Genomic DNA, 21,919 nt, shown 5'->3' on the forward strand with positions numbered 1-21,919 from the left:
GAAGGTTGTGACTTTCCCCGAGACCAAGCTAACCCAAAATATCCCACACACACAGTTTCAGCTTTTATTTTTTGTGGCTGCTTTAACAGGTAGGTTAGTGAGTAAGACTCAGATGAAATAGTAGGAAAAACTGTGAAAAGCAAACACAGAGGGGCAGGGATTCAGATGTTCACATGTTCAAGCTTTAATCCCACAAGCAGTTTCGTTGAGAAAGAAAGAATAGGACTTACAGTACAGAGTGCAAATACATGTATTACGTTTTTGTGGGGTAAGACTGTAGAAAAAGGATAAAAAATAAATAGTGTAAAGCAAAATATAGTATCATGAACTGAAATAAATAATCTAAAAAAACAGTACTTATTTAATTATTTAAGTTATTACATGAATCTTTTCCTGCACAAGAAAACCTATACAGTCTTTTCAGTGTGAAACTCACAATGTTCAATTTTTGCTGACGCCGCGTCTGCAAGGCTGATTAACCTCTGGTCATTTCCGAGGTCATAGTTGGTGGTGCTGAGAGGTGTTTCTAATATTCCGCCCTGTCTACTACAAAACATTTGGTTAGATTGGCATGTAATTGTACCATTTTACCTAATTAACAGATAACTTTGTCATCATTTGGAAGAGAAAACAGACTGTTCCACTGTCTTCAAAGTGTTGTCAAACGCATTAGTCTACTTCTCTTCTTTTATGGTTTCAGCCCTGTGAGTGTCCCTGTTTGCAACATAATTGATTTTTTACACAAAAGCAGCATGATGCCACAGACATCTCACAGTGATAGAATTCATATGACACAAGCCATTTGACTTTCGTGATAGTCTCAACTTGGCTCGTTGGGTTAAAGTTATAGGAGCACAAGTCTGAAGGTTCATTGGATGTGTATCCGAAGATACTGTGTAGGACTCTAAACTGTGGCAGGTAATAGCAGCAGGGAGGAGAAGTGTGATGGAGGCAGCATTATGCAGATGGAATAATAAAAAAGACATCATCTTGTATTATTTGAGTACTTGGATGGAGAAAAGGAAAGAACTACCATTGATTCCCACATCTCTCATCCCTGTTTGTACCTTATTAATTCCGTCCTCTTTCCATGTATGACCGACTACATCTCAGTTTACTGTGTACTGTGCACGTTGTATCAAAATCCTCCACTTCAGATCCACTCTTGGTCCTTCTTGCTGACTTGTATGGAAGCAGCTTTCCGTATCCCTCTCTCATAGGCATTGGTTTCAGTGCTTCGCTGGCACTAACAGCTTTATCGATAAACAGAGTGCAGTGCAACTTTAAGACTTCTGTCATTTCAAAATGAATGAAAAACAATCTCTTTTCATGTCATGTTATATGTTATTTCTATGTTGTAAGGTTTTTCCCTCAAGAGGCAGTGCGGTTGCTTTAGAGAAAATGTAAACTCAAACAGTTTGCCATGAAATCGCCACCGAGTCGGTGGGTCTCAGGAGAGACTGTGACCAAAGCGAACTAAAAGGTGACCAAACAGGAGTGAATGCAAGGAAGTCATGTGTAAGGAAGTAACTCAGAGCGTATCAGTTTTGTGAATTAATTCACATTATGTATCCGTGCTTTGCAAGCTCAAGCCAAAACCTGTTCCTAATGAAGGATAGAAAGATCTGGAGGCTTTGTCTTTCCCTTTTTTTCCCCCACAAGTTTGAATTCCATCACTTTAATTATTCTTAGAGAATATTTCAAATTAAAAGCCAAGAAAGAAAAACTCGCAGTACCGTGGGAGAACAGGCAACACAATAAATGAGAAAAGAATCCGGGGTGAACGTTAAACTCAGTCAAAGGTGTTTCTGGCCAAAGGATGCCAAAGCAGTGTGACCTTTTTGTAATGCAACAGGAATGGCAAAACGGGAATACATAAATTGACCTTAAAGTTTAATAAAAATCTTGGATTTTAATCTTGACTTTAGCTCTGAATGTATGATGCCCCCATTATAATTCGGAAAATACGTGTTATTAGTAATAGAGCGACAAACAAAAATGAAAAGCTAGCCACTTTATTTTGATAAAATGTTGATTCAATTTTGCGCCGTGTCTTATTCAGTCCAGTAATTCCATTGCGGTCTGACATTTCATCTTAAAATATGCAAAGTTGCTGCCTCAGTGTTAAGATCCTCCAACCTCCTCTCCCGGGTGAAGGTGCCCCTGGGCCGCTGCCAGCGTGCGCCTCGGGGTCGCAGGGTGAACCGCTCGGCGCCATGTGATCGGCTGTCGGAGCCGGGCAAACGATCCCCGGCTGGGGCGGGCCTGCTCCGCCGAGCGCTCCGGTGATTGGAGCCGGGGGAGGCGCGACGGGCTTGCCATCTCCACGCATCAGCACGGCACGCCTCCCGTGTGACACGGGAGCAATGGCTGAGAACTACAAATGGGGGTGCAAGGTGATGAGTGTCTGAAAAGTTTTGCAGATGAGCTGTCTGCCATCTACAACGAGCAGGTCAAACGCGAGGAGGAATTATTCATGACTTAAATGGCGGAGGAACTGTTACCGAACAACGATGCAAAAATCAGCGCGGTGAGTGTTCACTTATCACTTTGAAGATAGGTGTAGAGTTTATTGGAAAGTGACCAGGATGCCCAATGAGCTGTTGTTTCCTACCAGCTCTAAAAGTATGTGGCATCTCTCATTTAGCACTTTTTAGTCACATCCTTTTTTGAATTCAATTCAGAGCCCTCCACTCCGACTGTGAATTCAAATAGTGACTCCATTGTCTCCAGCACTGTCAGTACAGACAGTGCGTACCAATATACAGTGTATTTTAACCGATCAACAAAAAAAACCCCCAAAAAACCCAAATGTGGTTGAGGTTTATTGTTTACACCAGATGTTGCCCGGGAGTCTTTGCCATTGAAAAAGATTGTCAGGATATCCAGATTCACGCTGAGGAAAAACGGCCTTTCATTTAACCTGAATCTATTAAAAAACAAACCAACAAAGAGATTGAGAAAAAAGACTGAAGACTTAAGTAAAAGTCTTCAACCTGGTTGCCCAGAACTTTAAACTAAAGTGAGATGACATGTGAAGAGCTACACATCTGACAGATAATAAGCCTAAATTGATGCTGACTGGGCAGCATTGTCTGCAATGAGCTATTTTCACGTGTAGACATCCAACTGTCTCCCTCAGACTATTACTGGCCAAATTAGGTTTCTTTAAGGCATCAGTGCTGTCATTGTTCAGTCAGACTCTAAGTATGCACTAGTATGTAAGGATCTGGGGTTTTGTAAACCTTTTTTCCATCACAGTGAGAGACGTTGCTATGGGTGGAGTTATTATGTTGCCATTTGTGCCGCTACCAGTTTTCTCCATGAACCATCCAAGGGTTTGAACATTCAAGAACATTTTATAATCCTGCTGACCTCCTACCTTGGAGGTCAGCTAAGCTTGTTGTGCTGGAATTTAGGATGACAGCCAAAAGGGTAGCTCCTGGCCAATCCTGATGAAAATACAGACAGTCTGCTGTGCTCCCTTTGAAGACAGAGTGGGCCTCATGTGACTTTGGATATTTGGGTGGTCAACTGAAGTACCCAGCTGATGTTTAACACTCGTATGACCCCTTACCCGGTAGAAACTGTAGTTGTGATGTTTTCTCTAACTCCCACACAAGCTCAGTTAGGGCCTGAGCAGTAAATCTGTATTTGGCTGTAACTTGACCATGAGCTGAGATCTCGGAGCTAAATGTGTGTATGATAAAACAGAGCGAGCTAATGGGACTTGGCCTGTATTCAGTTACGGGTTTGTTTCACTTCTGATTCAGTCACATGTTGCTCTGTGCCTGTACACCTCTGCATATGCAACATATACCGTTAGTATGATGCTTTTAAATGCTCAAACAGAACGAGCTAATATCTGTACAGGATAAATACAAGTCTAGAAAATAGACTGGGAATGGACACAACATTTTGTTTTTAAGCGTTAAACTAGTCCATAACAGCTCTTTTCTGTAGAACTCAGAATGCTGCTTATTTTGGCAGGTTTAATCCACTGACTAGTTTACATACTATATACACACATTTTAACTTAATACCTGAGTTCTATATCACGTAGTCTGGTCTCATTTTAAATTAGACCTCATGGATTTTCTTGCATTACCTTACATGTTGCCTTCAGGCCTCTGGACATTTTCCTACTTATTCTCACTTGTTTCTTTCCTCATCTTTTCCTCAGCATCTCACAAAGTCACTGTTGGCGGCGGCTCTCCTGGCCTCGTTCGGCAGCTCCATGCTCTATGGCTACAATTTGGCAGTGGTCAATTCTCCATCAGAGGTTTGTGTCACTAAAACATCATCAACATCAACATCATCATCGTCATCATCATAATCGTCATACTCATTGCTTTCGTCATCGTCGACTTGAGCACCAAACTAGTTTTCACGCTTTTACTGAGAGCATCAGTTTTCCAAGTATGAATGAACACTGGGGTGATAATGGATGACGTTCCCCAAACTTTAAACTGCCCTATTAGATGTTACTGGACATAGTAAAGATCAGATTGTATTTCTCTGTCATGTGGAGTCATGTGATCTTGTGTATCAAACCTAGAAGCTGCCTCACCATGTCATCGATGTTGTATCCTTCTTATCCATCATGTGCTCCATTCAGTTCCTTCGATATTTGATTTGTTTCGGTGCTGTGACTAAGCTCTGAACCATTCATGTTTGGCCACGGATGGCCCCACGTCGAAGCATGTGAGCTTCAATGCCAGATCTTATGCTGATGTGATGTACTGTTCTGAGGAGGCAGTTAAATGGGAAAAGCTGCATCGGCTGCTTTGAGCACATGATTCCTCACTTTTAAACTTTCCTCATCTCCCGTTCTCTTTTTCACTGTCTTTTCTCACTAAAGGAGAATGAACATGACCAGTTTCCAACTTTTTTTTTTTCTCATTTTGGGGCATTCTTCTACCAGTTGATCCATAGGCACTTACAAACAAAATTGGGAGTCTTGGCATCTCTCGTTTAAAATTCTTATCCGATTGGAGCATCTTTTAAATATTTCTGCACTTTTGTGTGTTCAAAGATGTGAAGAACCCTGGTGCACTCTGTATGTTGCTTTCAGCCCATTCACTTTCCCCAGGTTGGCTGTAAGTCAGGTATAAGCATGCATTGCTGCTTGCCACAGTGGTGTTTTTGAAGCCAACACCGTGGGGCATCCACAAGAGGAACATTTAAATTTTATACATAGTGGCATTAAAGATATAATTTGATATTTTGAGATATGTGCTTATCTACCTTCTTTCTATTTTACCCTCTACTAACTCTTTAATCTATACACAAACACAAATGTAAAAATGGTAATTTTTTGGTTTTATGGGAAGTTATGTGCTGTAACTATTTCTTGGCATAGCTAATGTCAGATGACACAGAGCCAGGGCAGCTCTTTCCCCCTGCTTCTAAGCTAAGCTAAGCTAACTGGCTCCTAGTTCCAGCTCCATATTTAACACACAGATATAAGAGTGGTATCCATTTTCTCAGCTAACTGCAAGAAAGATAATGAGTGTATTTCCTGAAATGTCAAACTATTCCTTTTAATAAAGCTTTATCAGCACTCTGGAGGCTTTAGATAAGAAAAACAGCAGCTTTCACATGGATCTTAATTGTTCCACCTCCCACTTAGCCTGCAGATTTCTCCCAGCTGCGCCTAGGCAGACACGTTACAAGAGAGGAGACAAACCACTGTAAGCATTTTGAATAGGAAAGTCCATAATGCTAAAAATGGCTGTTGTATGATGTCTGCCCCCCCCAAAGGCCAATCGTCTGCTTCATAACAGCCGAACGGGAAACATATCAAGCCAATCATGTTGTACTGACGCAAGCTTGCGCATGCATAGTAGAAATAAACCTGTGGAAAAAGAGCATTTTAAACCTTATTTTGGTTTTTATCAGATTTGCCTGGTGATTCTTTTCATGCAGTTTTATTTCCCGGTGACCAGTAAAAGTGAAGTTATGGCTCTCTCCCCATTTATTTAGATAGGGCCCTGGTCTTTCAAAGTAACTGCCTTGAGGTGTTGCCAGGATGGCTTTGGCCTAGCTTTATCTATCAGAGGTACTTGCAGCTGAAAGAGTAGCATTTCCTGGTTCAAATTGAGACATTTGCTTTGTGTCATACATATTCCGAATTACTGCTGCCATGGTGAGGTCAAACCTTTTAACCATGGTCCATGTGACTTTAGTACCGGTTGTAGGATTCACTGCACTGTGTCATCTGACATTAGTTACGTCTGTGTGCTCCATATCAAATTTTGATAGTGTGGCTGAAGATTCAATCAGTGGGGAGGTGGGAGAAAAGTTTTTCTTAGGATACCTAAAAAGCTCATAGTCTGGCTTTGTATGTCTTAGTATTCAGACAGTAAACTTGTCACTGTCTTCCTCGACTGTTTATGTTAATGAGATAGCCATAGTAAAACGGGAGCAATTTAGTGTTTTGAGTACCAATATTACAATGTGCTTTTCAATCTTTGAAATCATCCTGTGTCAACAAGCCGTAATTGAAATGTATTGATCTTATAATTTAATTTTCACATAAAGGTTGAAGAAGGAGCAGGATTTGCATGAGCTACAAGCAGAGCAAAATTCAAGGCCAGGTTGTAAGGAAGTTTAATTGTAACCACTTTGGATCTTATTCTCCATGCCTTTCTTTCAATTCAGTTTAATTCAATTTTATTCATATAGCACCAAATCATAACAGAAGTTTTTCATATAAAGCAGGTATAGACTTTATAGTTATATTTACAGAAACCCAACATTCCCCCATGAACAAGCAATTGGCAACAGTGGCAGGGAAAAATTACCTTTTAATGGTCAGAAACCTTGAACAGAACCCGGCTCAAGGTGGACGGCCGTCTGCCTCGACCGGCTTGGTTGAGGGAGGGAGAGAGAGGGAGGGAGGGAGGAGAGAGGAGGGGAGGAAGGGTGAGAAAAAGAGAGAGACAGCAGGAGGAAAGAAAGTATATGTATAAGAAGACCAATAATAAAATTAATAATTATAATAAAAGGGCTAATAATACAATTAATAATAATAATTTATTATTATTATTATTATTATTATTATTATTATTATTATTATTATTATTATTATTATTGAAGCAGTGGGTGTTGAGCAGGATCATGGGGGCAGTAGGTGGGTTGCCGTCACAGATCCAGACTCTCTAGCACCAGGGGCAGAAAGTGACAGGAGGAGAAAGGAGAGAGATGAGAAAGCACAAAATTACGGGAGAGAGAAGAAGCCAAATTAGTAGCGAGCATTAATGGGATATGAATGCATATGGATGGATAGGGCAGGAGGGGAGAAGAGCTTGGTGCATCATGGGAAATCCACCAGCAGTCTAGGCCTATAGCAGCATAACTAGGCGGTGGTTCAAGACAAGTTTGAGCCAGCCCTAACTATAAGTTCTAACAAAAAGGAAGGTTTTAAGCCTACTCTTAAATGTCGAGAGAGTGTCTGCCTCCCAGACCCAAACTGGAAGATGGTTCCACAGTAGATGAGCCTGATAACTGAAGGCTCTGACTCCTTTTCTACTTTTGGAGGAAGTAGAACCACAAATAAGCCTGCATTAAGGGAGCACAGTGTTCTACTGGGGTAATAAGGTAATATGAACTCTTTAAGATATGATGTTGCCTGATGCTTGAGGGCTTTGTAAGTGAGGAGGAGGATTTTAAACTTTACTCTTGATTTTACAGGGAGCCAATGCAGTGATACTAACACAGGAGAAATACAATCTCTTTTCCTAATTCCTGTCAGTGCTCGCACTGCAAAATTCTGGATCAGCTGGAGAGTATTTAAAGATTTGTTGGGACTGCCTGAGTTACAAAAATCCAGCCTAGAAGTAACAAAAGCATGTAGTTTTTCTGCGTCTTTTTGAGACAGGATGTTACATGTACAAAAATTTATTTTTTGTCTGAGCTTAACAGCAGAAAGTTGATGGTCATCCAGGTCTTTATGTCTTTAAGGCATGCTTTATGTATAGCCAACTGATCGGTTTCATTGACAAGTACAATTGGGTATCATCTGCATAACAGTGGAAGTTAATGGAGTGTTTCCTAATGATATTGCCTATAGGAAGCATATATAAGGTGAATAGAACTGGTCCAAGCACACAGCCTTGTGGACCTGCTTGCCTAACTTTTGAGTATATGGTGGATATATCGTTAACATACACAAACTGAAATGGATCTGATAAATATGATTTTAACCACCTAAAGAGCAGTTCCTTTAATAGCAATTAAATATTCCAGTCTCTGAAAAAGTTTATGAATTTATATCATGGCTCATCAATCCAGCTATTGTTCCAACAAACTTCAATAGAGCTCATATGAAGTAAGAGCACAAACAGCAAAGGAGCTTGTTGTTAACATTTAGTGGAAATCAGATGATCAGATGTGAATTTCCATTCTTGTTGGTTATGATCACTTATTGTGTTTTTACCTCGTCACGTGTCATTGAGGTCTCTAGACATTCAGTAGGGCTCTATTTTTGTGCAGGAACATCACATAAGGTGCAGGGTTGCATCAGTGAAGTATGACTTTTCTGAAGTTTCAAGTGAGGTTTTTTTCCTTTTTTTTTTTTTTTTCCTTTCGTGCGCCTTTTCTGGTACCTCGCTGACTTGCCATATGCCATCATGGGAAGAGGGACAGGGACACTGACAGTCCAGCAAGGGATTCATTAAATTGACTTTTTCTCTCCCGATACCGGTTCTGATAACTAAACTTGAACTGGCACCAGTGCTCTTCTTTCCGGCAATTCAAAATCTGTATACCTCACTGCATGAAGCTGAGTGACTGGCAAAAATGTGGAAGGTAACATGAAGATAAAGTATAGCTACACATCACTTATGAACCATGGAAGCTATGATCTACTATTTCTGCACTGACATAAAGTGACACCACAGTAACAGAACAGAAAACAATGGGGCTCCCGCTGTGCCAATACCATTTGAGTAAGAGGAAATTGTAAATATCAATAAAAAAAGGCAAGATTATGCACAAGAGATTGCTATGGTACTCAAAATTCAGTTGGCAGCCTGTTGCAGCTGAATAAAGGTGGAATCACTGAATTTTATAACAACAGTGACTAAGAAACCGTTTTTAATGTGGATCAGTCATGTCTGGCTGATGCCTGATCCGCTTAATAAGATTGATATTCCTGCCAATACCGCTATCCAGCGTATTGGATCCGTGCTTCCCTAAATACAGCACCACACTGCAGTTTTAGTGTTAAGACTGACTGTGTTTTGCATTGTCTACTGCCTGTCTAATTGGACAAGGTCATACATATAATAGGTGAGCCACATTAGGTCTCTCCGAAATCATACAAATCTCTTTATGTATGTTATGCACATCACTTTCACTTTGATACATTCTTAAACCAGTAAACCCATCTAAGTGGAAATATTTGGCAGTGAGGCCATCAATGCTGAGTAAAGATGATGTCCCTCCTTTAAAACAGCAGGTATGTGTACATTCTGTAGCCTGATTACACACACCAGATCCACTGGTTAACGTGATTCATTCTTGTCCCACCAGCACCAGGCTCTTGCAAGATAATGATTATAAACATTAAAGTGCTCAGTTATATGTCAGAACTCTACAAGGATTTCCATTTCGTTCAGTTCCCCGCACATGTTGGAGATCATGACACTCATGGAGCAAATTGGACACAAACAGTTCATAGAGTTCCAAGAAAAAATGATGAACTGAAACTTCTCTATCATTTTTCATCACTTGACTGTGTCAGAATCACCATTTCCTTCAGAGCGTCTCTCTGTATCCCCACTGTTTTACAATATTATATTGTATATTGTTAAGTGTTAATACTAATACAACTCTTTTCTCTCTTGTTTCAGTTTTTGATGTTTCCCTCACATAGTATGAATGAATTGTGTCTCTTGAGATATATTAGATTTAATGTAATGGATTTTCCAGGACAGTCTGATCTCAGTGGAGTCCTCACTGTCAGATAAACTAAATGAAATCTGATAGATATTGTTGTCGGCCCTTACAATACATTTTTTGTCACACCATAAGGATAACCACTTATGCAGTTTGTGACCTCTTTCTCATTAAATCTGAGTTGACTTTGACGCTGGGGGCTTAATGAAGTTCCTGTCTACTAAAAAAAAAAAACTCATGAAGATGCCTGCATGTCTTCATTCCATCCCCCAATGCAGCTTACACACAATGCTGTGGAAATGGCTAATTTGAAGACTAATGTTGACATTTGGCTGTGTGACACTGTGGGAGATGATTAATGATGCGTTTGTCTAAGAGAGCATCACTGTAATATTATTTTTTAAATATTTATTTTTTTATGCTCCAAGTCTATTGGAGTGATGGACATACTGTAATAGCTCAGGGTTGTAAGGATTAAATCTGAAATAGTATTTTTTTTTTTTGTTTCTTTGTTTCTTTTTGCAGCTTATGCAGTCTTTTGTAAAGGCAAAATATGATCTTTTTGGGAAAACAAAACAGGATGTTTGGTAGAGACGATAATATTTTGCAATTCAATGTGGGCTGTTTGTATTGTAATAAATGTATTTATCTATTCTCCTGCTGGACAATGTTAAAATGAACCTAATTTATTTATTCTTTCTTCCACCAGTACATCAAAGACTTCTACAATCAGACGATGATAGAAAGCTACGACTGGTCTCCAGATGAGGAGCTCCTCACCGTCTTATACTCCCTCACTGTGTCGATCTTTGCTATTGGTGGGATGACGGGGGCCCTGCTGGTGGGCAGACTTGTTACCAGATATGGAAGGTTTGTGTGTGTGTGTGTGTGTGTGTGTGTGTGTGTGTGTGTGTGTGTGTGTGTGTGTGTGTGTGTGTGTGTGTGTGTGTGTGTGTGTGTGTGTGTGTGTGTGTGTGTGTGTGTGTGATTTTTGCCTATATAACTCATGCTCAATGCATGTTTGCTTGATCAGCCCGAGCTTCTCACAGTTATAAACATCTTATTCATTAAGAAATCTGAGTACAGAGGTGTCATTGTGTGTCCAAACAGGAAAGGGACGCTGGTGAGATCCAGTGTGCTGGTGTTTGTGGGCGGAGCTCTGATGGGCTTCAGCAGATGGTGCAGGATGCCCGCGATGGTCATCATTGGACGCTTCATCACGGGAGTACACTCAGGTAGGCCTGGTCCAAGTGTGTCACATTCATCCTCAAAAACAATAACATAGAAACCTCAAACAATTTAAGCAAATGCAAAAAGTCACATTTTTTTTTTCTTTTGCAGATGAGTAGAAACAAAGCTGCAATAGCACATTACAAAGACAAATAAGTAGCTGCGTGTTTCGTGTGCTGTAGCCTATGCAAAGCTGTTTCATGTGCTTTTGTTGATATACAGTTGTTTCACTGGAATTAGTAGTCCTTTATTTTGAAAGTTCTTCTAATGTCTTTATTTTATTTGGGAAGCCTTTTTCATTCCCCCATTTCTTTCTGATATTCATTGGATTTTCATTTGCTGTATATGTATCGTTCTATCCCTTTTGTCAGGGATTGAATGACAAAGTCCTGGACTCATTTGCGTCGTTGTCCCATGTGTTTCACCACCAACCTTTATCAAGACGGAGACGGCCATTTAATGTTTTACATTAAGAAATAATAGATAATTAAAACTAAAAGCTAGAACACTGAATCATATGAACATGTTTTTATCACAGCATAATCTTTTGCTTTGTAGATAAAGTTTGATTTTCATCAAAATGAAACATACATTGAAGTTCTACTCATATTTGCCTGTGTTAGCCCATGGTAATCACACTTTTTTTCAACAGGTATCTCTCTCAGCGTGGTGCCGATGTACCTCGGTGAGATTGCCCCCAAGAACCTGCGGGGCTTCCTGGGCCTCGTTCCGAGCATCCATATTTGTCTCGGGGTCTTCATCGCTCAGGTGCTGGGGCTCCATGAACTGCTGGGAAAGGTACTGAAATCATGGCGTTCGACCTCTGGTCGGGACTTGAGGCACAGACATTAGCTCAGGCAGCCAGTCCTATCTTTTAGTCTAATCCTGATTTTACCGCAAGCTGAGAGATTAGGATCCAGATATGAGCAGCATCAAAAGAGAAACATCTGATGAGTGTTTCTGATGCTTGATTCTCCTCTCAGGAAGGAGCTTTAAACTATTTTAAGTACACACGCACATTGATGCAACATTCACATGACACTTACAAGCTTGAATAAGTTGCATTATACTATAAGTGAAGAGCCTTTTCTTTCTTAGGTAACAGTTGTTTTTGTAACATATCCATCTGGCCCTCCAGCTTTCTCCTTTATGTTTTTTCTTCTTGGATGTGGTAGAACTTGATCAGGTGATGCTCTTTCCATCTACCCACTTGCACTATGTCTGACCTATCCCATTTGGAGATTCTTTTACTTCTTTTTTTATATTATATACAGATGATAGATGGAATAGTGAAAGATGCTGATTGTTCCTGTTAGTAAGGTGTCATGTTTTCTTTCCATACAGGAAGAGCACTGGCCTCTGCTCCTGTCCCTGGTGGTGTTTCCTACCATAGTCCAGCTGATGCTGTTGCCATGGTTTCCAGAGAGTCCACGGTACCTTTTGATAGAGAAGGGAAATGTGCACGCCACTGTCGCAGGTTGGAAAGTTGATTCCTCATTTTCTTCTTTCCTAAATTATTTTTTTTTTATTTTTGATTACATTGAGTAAAGACTGTCATATTTTGTTTTAACAATATAAGGTTTGTCCCTCTGTTCTTTAAAATGATCATCATTCAGAGATCACGACATGAAGTTACATCTTTATTGTTATCTTTATCTTTATTATCACATCTTAAAAACCTGTCTTTCTTTTCTCTAGCCCTAAAGTGGTACCGTACTAAAGGAAACATCCAGGCAGAGGTTGAGGAGATGCAGGAGGAGCAACGCTCTTTGTCCTCCATCCAGACCATCTCTGTCCGGGGCCTGCTCAAGGACCGCTGCGTCCGCTGGCAGGTCATCACCATTATGGTGGTCAACATCGGCATGCAGCTGTCTGGCATCGATGCGGTGCGTGGAAGAAGCATTGTGGGCCTAGTGTCTTCTCTGTCTTTGTGTGTTTGCGTGTGTGTGTGCATGTGCTCACATATTGGATGTGCAAAGACTGTGCAGTTATTACAAGAGAGCGAGAGCTCCTAGAGTTCCCAGCTGTGCTCCTCCCATCTGCACCTCTTCCTGTTCATACATTACAGTCCCACATGCAGCCACTGAGTGACTAAGCGGGGGGCAACAGGACCATGCCTCATTATCTCCTGGTCCTCTCTCTCTGTGTTTCCCCACATAAGAATGTCCACCCATTCATGTACACAAACACACACGCGCACACACACACACACACACACACACACACACACACACACACAAGTCAAACACATCTTTGTATCATTGCTCCATGTGGATGGAAGCTCTAGGCATGCTGGCTCACATGCTAGTATCATTTCCCAGCAGGGCCACACTCCACCGAATCCCACGGTCCTAGCTTTTCCATACAGGAACACTGGAAGGCTTCAAACAGGCAGAAGGACACGTGTCCAAGCTCTGAGTGCAATAAATCTTTGACACAAAATGCAAAATTAGATATTTCAAGAGAACTTAAAGTGAAAATGTATATGCTTTTCTTACAGCCTCAGGAATTTATAACTTTATATAATACAAACAATTTCTCTTATAAAAGGAGAAATACGGCAACCAATGGCCCAAGATGGTGTTCGCAAAAAAAACCATCAGATTTTTACATAGTAGTTGTAACACTGACTTTGTAGTTATTATGGGGATCTGAAAATCTGGAACCATTTGGCCTAAGACAAGAAAGAGTCTTGAAAGAACTATTACTATTACACAATCTTTAAGATACTGATGTAGCTGTCTGGTCATTGCTACTTCTTTTCTTCTTTTTCAAAAATTTTCTTTTTTAATGAACAAACAACAATTAAACAGAGTACATACAACATAATCAAATATATCTTAGTTTTTTTGTTTTTTGCCCCCCCCCCCCGAAGAACAGTTGACTCACACAAAAAGACAAAGTAAATAGATATATTCATAATTGTAAATAAATTCAACCATGGGCAAACCATACTAATAAAACAGCAATAAGTAAATAGGTAAATAAATACATTACAAAATAAATGTCTCTGCTTCCATCATTTTAATAAAAGCTTGAAAATAGTTGCCAGGTAGCATACAAAACCAGGGTTGAGCCTTTAATGGAATAACAAATCTTTTCCAACTTTTCCAATCTCCTTAACCCAGTATCATATACTGCTTGCAGTGGGTTCTTCCACCGGATCAGAATCAGTCTGCTAGCAAGGTGAGAACAGAGGCAGTCAGATCACACTGCTGTTTCATACTGCGACAAGCCAAATAATAGGGACTATTACTACTACCACCTGAGACCGTTTGTTTGGGATCTAGTGATCGAATTGAGAAGGAGCCAGCCAAACAATATTAAGAAGTAGAGGGTATTATGCATTTAACTTCCGAAAGTGAGGGTAAATGCATTCTGAAAAACAAGGCCATCTTTGTCCATTTAGGAAGATCAAGATGTTTCGAGTGACTGCAGAGTGGTTAGGAGGTCCGGACAACCGCTGTGAATTTTCTCCTGTTCCTAGAGGAGTTGACTACTTTTTTGAATGCTTGTTATTGCTATCAGGAGGAGAAAGCACTGTTGAAGCATAGGGTCCTGACACTGATGCTGCAGGCCTTTTGATTCCAAAACATTGAAATTTAGAGTTTTTTTTGTACTCATGACATGAAGTGAAGTTTATTCAACTTGGCTTTGAACAGTTAAGTTTACACTTGTTCCCCGTCTCCTCTTTTCTAGGGGGGTTTATCCAGAGAACTGTCATGTTTGGTGACATTAGGAGGGGTATATCTGCACTTATGCAGATGATGTTGTTTCTTTTGCCATTAAATGGTCTTTAATACAAATCAGAACAGTCTGATTTGGAATGGGCCACAATCAGAGATATGGTCGTAACAAGGCCATGGCTCTCTCCTCGGCTTAAGGCATCTGGTTTACTTCAGATGGAAAATGGCAGGCAAATGGGAAGTGAAGGAGTTCAAGTATCATACGTAAAGGCAAAAATAATCATGGCACTAATTAGTTAGTTGCAGGTTGGTTCTGTGATTAAAAAGTGGAAAAAACAGAGACTGATATTTGATTTGCCAGTCAGTCTTCCTTCTGAACTTCACCTATGGCTAACAGCTTTCAACACAGAATACACAGCTTACTCTCAGACAGGGTGGGTAGCTAAATCATCCGGGAGAACCTCAGAGTTGAGTTGTTGGTTCTTTGAATTTAGAGGATTCAGATTAGTCAATTCAGACAGATGAAGAGTGCCTTTGTGGTGCTTCCCTCTGCTGTGTAATTGGGAGAAGACCTTGATGTAGACCCAGATGCACAAAAGGGACTGCATCAGTCAACTGATCTAGAAACAGCTTGGGTTTGGCTTTGGAAAACTGGAGGAAGTCTCAGAGGAAAATATGCCAGGGCTGCTCTGCTTACCTTGCTGCCACGACAACACTTACCTAGAATATGCCTCTGGATGGATGGATGGATGGATGAAGAAGACTATTGAAAAATAAAAGTAAAATAATTATTCCTATCTTAATATATGGGTGTAATGAGACAAAACAACAATCCGGCCAGTCCTTATAGGCAGTGGAGCAGCATCTAATGCTTTTGTCAAAGAACTGTGTATAAATGCAAAATGTCTGTTTTGATAGAAACAATACAGGGTTTCAAATTAGTGAGGAAGAACTGCAACACATTGAGTATATATTCATATGCTTTTAAGACAATTCAAGTGTTCAAAACAGTACAACTGGTCCTTTTTCTAATTGTTTGTGTAGGTTTCTGCTTTTAGATAGGTCTGTGTAGTGTATACATACTTCAGTGCTGCAATGGTGATGAAATACTATATGTATGGTTACTAAATCAACAAGACAGCATTTAACTGCACCGATCACGGTCTTGTCCACACCTCATCAGTGATGGATCTTGCATCAGCAAAGTGTGATTAATGAGAATACACAAATTAATTTCAAGGGGAGCACTTGTCAGGAGTCCATACTGATGAAACGCTGTATCGCAAATGCATGAGTGATGGTTGGCTTGATGGTAACGATCACTATGATGAATCACACGGAAACACCAATTAAGCAGAGCGACTTTTTGGCTCCTCAAGAAAAACAAAACAAAAAAAAAAGAAAAACTTTGAGTTGCAAAGCATCTGTCTGAGTGTTTGTGTGTATGTATCTGTCTGTGGTCCAACATATTCATCATATTAATAAACTTCATTTCACTGTCAATTTCAGATCTGGTTCTACACAAATGACATATTTAAGAATGCAGGAATCCCAGAACCTCATATTCAGTACACAACAGTGGGAACTGGCGCCATTGAGGTCATCTCTGGGGTGGTGGGGGTGAGTAGAAATTAATACACTTTAAACACACTAAGTTGACATTATTATAGCTCTATATGTATTTGATATAGTGCTTGAACAACTAATCAATAAACCGATTAGTTGATTTACAGAAAATTGTCAGTTATTTTAGTAGTCATATATCAAGGAAAGATTCAAATATTTTCTGGTCCAAGTTTTTCAAATGTGAGGATTTGCTGCTCTTCGCAGTGTTTTATCATTATGGATTGAATATGTTGGGTTTTTGGTCAGGCAAAGCCAACAATTAGACGACAACATTTTTGACTGTGGGAAACTGTTGAATCTGTTTTTAAGATGGATCAGTCACGTAGCCATGAATGATCAGATACTTTTGATAAAGTTTAAGGATATTTTATTGTATCATTGTTTGTGTTTTTATCGTTCTACACTTGTTTTCTATTGTGGTATGCACGTTGGTAAAAAAGGCTCTTGTAGGGAAGGACTTATGCAAACTACATTAGGTTATTGATGCTGTAGTATCTGGCACCAGTCCATGCTAAATACTTGTCCCTATAACAATAGACATTAAATAAATAAAAATTATAGTGATGTGACAAATCTTATTGACTTTATAAGATTTTTCTCAAGTTTTTACTTTGACTTTATTTATTTGTAAGGTACAGTACACCTTAATCAACATCACTGTGATATAAATCAGCAACATTTAGGCAAAAAAATAATGATTGTTCACCTATTTGTTCTATAAAATGCACAAATGGCGTCATGTATTATCTATGTACCAGTAAACATCAAACAGGCTGAAATGAATACTCTGAGGTTAAAAAATAAACGCTGTTTCTTCTTTTTCGATGATGTCTAATGTTGGCAGCCAATCACAACAGGTCCTGCCTCTTTGTCCTCTTTTCAGTGTTTCACCATCGAGCGTCTGGGCAGAAGACCTCTGATGATTGGCGGCTTCCTCTTCATGGGCCTCTGCTGTGCTGGGATCACTGTGTCTGTCCTCTTCCAGGTACAGTGTTATCTAATGTCCTGCAGGTGCAGGAATATATTATATTAACTTGCAGATTGTAGCATAGGGCATAGAGTGCAATGTTTTTAATGGGGCTAAGGACATTACCTAATTTATATAAACAAAAATCTGCGTCTAGTTTGTGATTGGTTTCCCTTAAAACTCACCCAGTCAATATTTTTGTTCACTTTATTTTAATTTTTAATTTTATTTTTAATTAATTAATTTATTTTGCATAAAGACATCTCTGAGAATATTGGCATAAGAGTAAAATTGCAAACATTTACTAGAAACCTTCTCTTCAGTAAACAACTGATTGAGGTTCGGGAAACCTTACTGACTTGTAAATAACAGTACAAACAAGAAGTAATTTTGTGTAATTACGAAGTAAATGTCAGGAGCCCCGCACGGTACTAATCATGCTACTAATAAGTTACATATATTCAGAATTATTATATACAGTAAAATGAATAATTATGAAAAACTGTGCAAATTATAACTGCCACACTACAACTCATGACTTCAGACTCATGACTTGTGTTTGACCAATAACAGGCGCAGCTGTCTTTCATGCGCTACATCAGCGTGGGTTGCGTCGTTGGGATTATTGCCGGCTTCTGCATAGGTCCAGGTAAACACTTTTGTGTATCTGCCCTCTCTGCATCGCACCTGTAAACTCTTTCAAACATTTAAATTCAATGTTTCCAGTCCACACATGACAGTTGTAGATTTGGGAGGTCCTGTGTGTAAGGTAACACTGCTCCCTGCTGGATGCTTGTACAATAGCAGGCGTCAAACAAAACCCAGCACCCCTCCCTCCTTCTCCTCCTCTGACTGTGAAGAGATATTGTATTTCATTAGTCTTGTAAATTAGGAAATTATAACTGCCACACTACATCCATTCCCACAGCCATTTGTACACTGGATGAGTTGAGTGAAGAGAATTAAGAGGCAATAGTTTATAACGTTGGGAGCCACATTGAGTGGACCTGCGAGGATGATGAATTAGAATGAATCTGGTTTACATAACACCATCCGTCAAGGCGGCAAAATCTATACTTGGGTACGCGGACGACGATTTCTGTTCCTGCAATTAGACCTTTAATGGCTCATTGTTTATAAGCTAGCCGTGATGAATATGGTTTGCTTCACACGAATCCTTGCATGCAAAGGGATGCCCCCCATACATACCACAGATGTTGACAAATTATGGCTTGGTTATTGGTTTGACGATATTAAACCTTTCTCTATGCAATTATCATGCACAGATAATGAGGACATCATTCGTAAAGCTCATCATTAGAGCTTTTACTAATGTATATTTCTCCTTCATAGTGTTCTCTTCTAACAATGAAGAATTGCGTGTTTAACGCTAAAATAACATCTCTTAGATCCTACATATCAAACTAATGAATTGCACAAGTCCAGGCTAAGCTACTCTGTTTCTCATGATTCAGAGTTGAAGTTTTGCCAACTTGACAAACGTCTTCCTCTCTTGCCAATCTATGATCAGAGTAAAAATGAACACATAATGAAGTACATGCAGAAAAAGGAAGGTAATAGCACTGGGGCTTGAGGAATTTTTATCATTTGTTTTATAATTTTCTGTTTATTTTTGAATGACTGCCAAAGAATAGTCCTGAGTGGGAATATTGATAAACTAACTGATGAATGCAGATGCCGATGTTAATTTCACCCAATAGATTCATACAACTGTACTGAGTGATTAAATGTCAATTGTATTGTGACGGCTTGATATGATGCCCAGTTAGATCACACCAATGGACGGACCACGTGTGGAGTGAATCATGCTTAGCTGAGAATCTTGCCTCTGTCAAAATATGTCCTCTGTTTTTGTCTCTTCTGTGTAGCTGGTGTACCGTTCCTGATCACTGCAGAGCTCTTTAAGCAGTCACATCGACCAGCTGCCTACACTGTGGCCGGTTGCCTCAACTGGTTGTCCAACTTTACCATCGGCTTTGTCTTTCCCTTCCTAGAGGTCAGAGCAAATTTATATTCTACCTTCAGTTCCGTTCACCAATGGTGAAATTCAAATTATTTTTCTCAGAGGGCATTTTTCGTTTAAAGTGTGTGACTGTTGGCATATGATTTTGAACTCAAAGGTTTTGTTTGTTTGAATCTTTAGCCTAGAAGGCATTGAGAAACTTGACTTTGCATCCAGGATCTACTGTGGCTCCACTTACAGTGTCAGACACAGGGCAATAATGATACGGGCTGTCTGGTTTAGCCTGAATAGAGGTGACTCCCCAAATACCAATAAAATTATAAATCAAAATCACAAACCGACCCGAAGGACAATGATCTGTCCTGTGGAAAGTGACGATATAAACCTACATGAATTTTGGCCACAGATCTTAAAAACACATGGTTTTATTATGAGATCATTTGGTCCATAATCTTTTTGTTTTAATTTCAAGGAAAAAGGTTAAAAAAAATAACATCTTCAGAGCTGTCTGAAGCCGTACTTTTCACTTGGGAGCTAGATCTTTGTGCTAAGCTAAGCTAAACATCCTGTCCTGGACCATCTCTGTACTGAAACCAATAACAATTTTCATATCTGACTGTGGCTTTGATACTGTAGCAAGAGTAAACAAAGCCTTGTTCTCATGTTATGTTTTATATTTTGTTGGTCTAACTCCCCCCAACAACAGTTCCCTATAATATTCCATTTCCTCTTTAAAGCGCAACGTAACAATATTTTTATATTAGCAATGGCTCATGTGAAAGATGCCACTTGTAGTAACAATCCTACAGGTAAATGTTGCCCAACTCTGCACTTTCACGCTGCTTTACAGAGCCTTTTAGCGTCTCTCAGCATGTTGTTTTGGTTTTACAGCCAAAACTTTACCGTTTTGGTTTACCCTCACTACTCTTATCAACCTTGTTTCCAGCAGTAGGAGGCATTTGTTTTTGTTTTTTTTTGTTTTTTTGTTTTTGTTTTTGTTTTTTTGTTTTTTTGGCAAAAAAGCTTTGATAAAATCACTGTGCTACCTGCACAGCACCAAAAGACAGACAGACAAGATTATCAGATAGCTGGTGAAAATAGCAGAGCATTTAGCAGCTTAAGAGCCAGATATTTCCCCTCAAAGGTTGGTGGAGACCTAAACAGAGCATAAAGAAGAGTGAATATTGGAATTACAGTCAATAGTTGACAGAAACACATCTTCAAATGAATGCTAATATTTGCCATGTGTCTGCGGGATGTGTAAAAAGGCAACTGTTTGCTAACACGTTAGCCATAACAACTTTATAAGGTGGTAATATGTTGATGTTGTGTTTAAAGCTTGTTCACCAAGTGGCCAAAAACTCAATTAACTTTACATTCCTGAGCCCCTGGCTTTGTTGTTGTTTGTATAAAACCGACAGTAGCCTACTTTTCATGTCCTCTGGTCATATTTTGAATCAAATTCATGTTAATCTGCTTTTATTTGCTTTTGCAATAGTTTTTTGAGGTGGAATCTATCAGTGTATTATGACAGAATGACTCCATATTGGTCTCCTTTTGCTTCTCTTGGACAATTTCTGCTTTGTAAAGTCAGAACAGTATTTGTTTTCCGCGATCAAGTATTTGTGTTCTTTCAATCAAAGTTGCACTGTACTCTACGTCTTCCCAATATAGGTGGCTACAGGTCCTTACTGTTACCTGATTTTCTGCGCAATCTGCTTGGGAGTGGCCACCTACACCTACTTCATAATTCCTGAGACCAAGAACAAAACCTTTATGGAGATCAGCCAGATGTTCGCCGCCAAGAACAAAATACTTGAAGAGGAGTTGACCTCCAATGGTCATTTGAAATTGGCTATGATGAACGGCTATGGAACCCTTGGCCAACATGATGAAAAGTAAGAGCCCAAGAGGAGGAAAGAAGAGGTGGACCTGTGGCCACAAAGGGATCTGCTGCTTCACATGAAAACTACAAAGACGAATGCACACATATGTAGATATCATACACAAACAAACACAAAATGAAATATGGGCTTCTCCTTCGAAGGTCATCACTTTCTACACACACAATAAATCCTATTTTAAACAGTTAATTTTTAGTCAAAGTGTAGATCCTGTACATTATGTGAGATAGAAGTCATGCGGTCATCCATTTCAAATCAACCATCAGAGACATTTTAATCTGTTTCTCAGCATCTTACAGCATTTTTCTGAGCTGAATGCTCTCACGGTGCTCTCAGGAGTTGTAATCTGTATTAGTTTCACTTCTTCTGAACACATCCCCTGATCACTTCAGTGTTCATATTTAGTGTTGAATGCCTTCCCCTATGTTACTCTTTGCAAAGTGAATATATGTATTCAGTGACAGAGCAATAAGTCTGAGGCAGTGCTTCTATCAGTGTACTGAGGGAAGGTATGAAAACCATTTCTCTGATGTTTCCCTCAGTGGTTAAAGGTCATGAGACATCCTGTGAATAATAATATATTTACTGTTATTGCATGTTTACACCGTGGAGCTCAAGG

The 21,919-nt window shown here is 39.6% G+C and overlaps 1 protein-coding gene across 1 annotated transcript in view; it reads left to right on the forward strand.

Annotated features, from left to right (window-relative positions):
• The first annotated feature begins 2,351 nt into the window (after window positions 1-2,351).
• The window catches only part of slc2a15b (solute carrier family 2 member 15b), a 19,892-nt gene continuing 324 nt past the window's right edge, over window positions 2,352-21,919 (forward strand). The window contains exons 1-12 of the mRNA XM_040147427.1: window positions 2,352-2,530; window positions 4,184-4,282; window positions 10,613-10,773; window positions 11,014-11,138; window positions 11,786-11,931; window positions 12,478-12,610; window positions 12,832-13,019; window positions 16,329-16,439; window positions 17,329-17,430; window positions 17,986-18,061; window positions 19,302-19,429; window positions 21,071-21,919. The exon at window positions 21,071-21,919 is cut by the window's right edge and continues 324 nt beyond it. Coding sequence (XP_040003361.1) covers window positions 2,486-2,530; window positions 4,184-4,282; window positions 10,613-10,773; window positions 11,014-11,138; window positions 11,786-11,931; window positions 12,478-12,610; window positions 12,832-13,019; window positions 16,329-16,439; window positions 17,329-17,430; window positions 17,986-18,061; window positions 19,302-19,429; window positions 21,071-21,298 — 1,542 coding nt within the window. The 5' untranslated portion in view covers window positions 2,352-2,485 and the 3' untranslated portion in view covers window positions 21,299-21,919. The remainder of the gene's footprint in view (window positions 2,531-4,183; window positions 4,283-10,612; window positions 10,774-11,013; window positions 11,139-11,785; window positions 11,932-12,477; window positions 12,611-12,831; window positions 13,020-16,328; window positions 16,440-17,328; window positions 17,431-17,985; window positions 18,062-19,301; window positions 19,430-21,070) is intronic.

This window comes from Xiphias gladius, chromosome 15 (genome assembly GCF_016859285.1).
Source record: "Xiphias gladius isolate SHS-SW01 ecotype Sanya breed wild chromosome 15, ASM1685928v1, whole genome shotgun sequence".
In the NCBI taxonomy this organism is placed as follows: Eukaryota; Metazoa; Chordata; class Actinopteri; order Istiophoriformes; family Xiphiidae; genus Xiphias; species Xiphias gladius.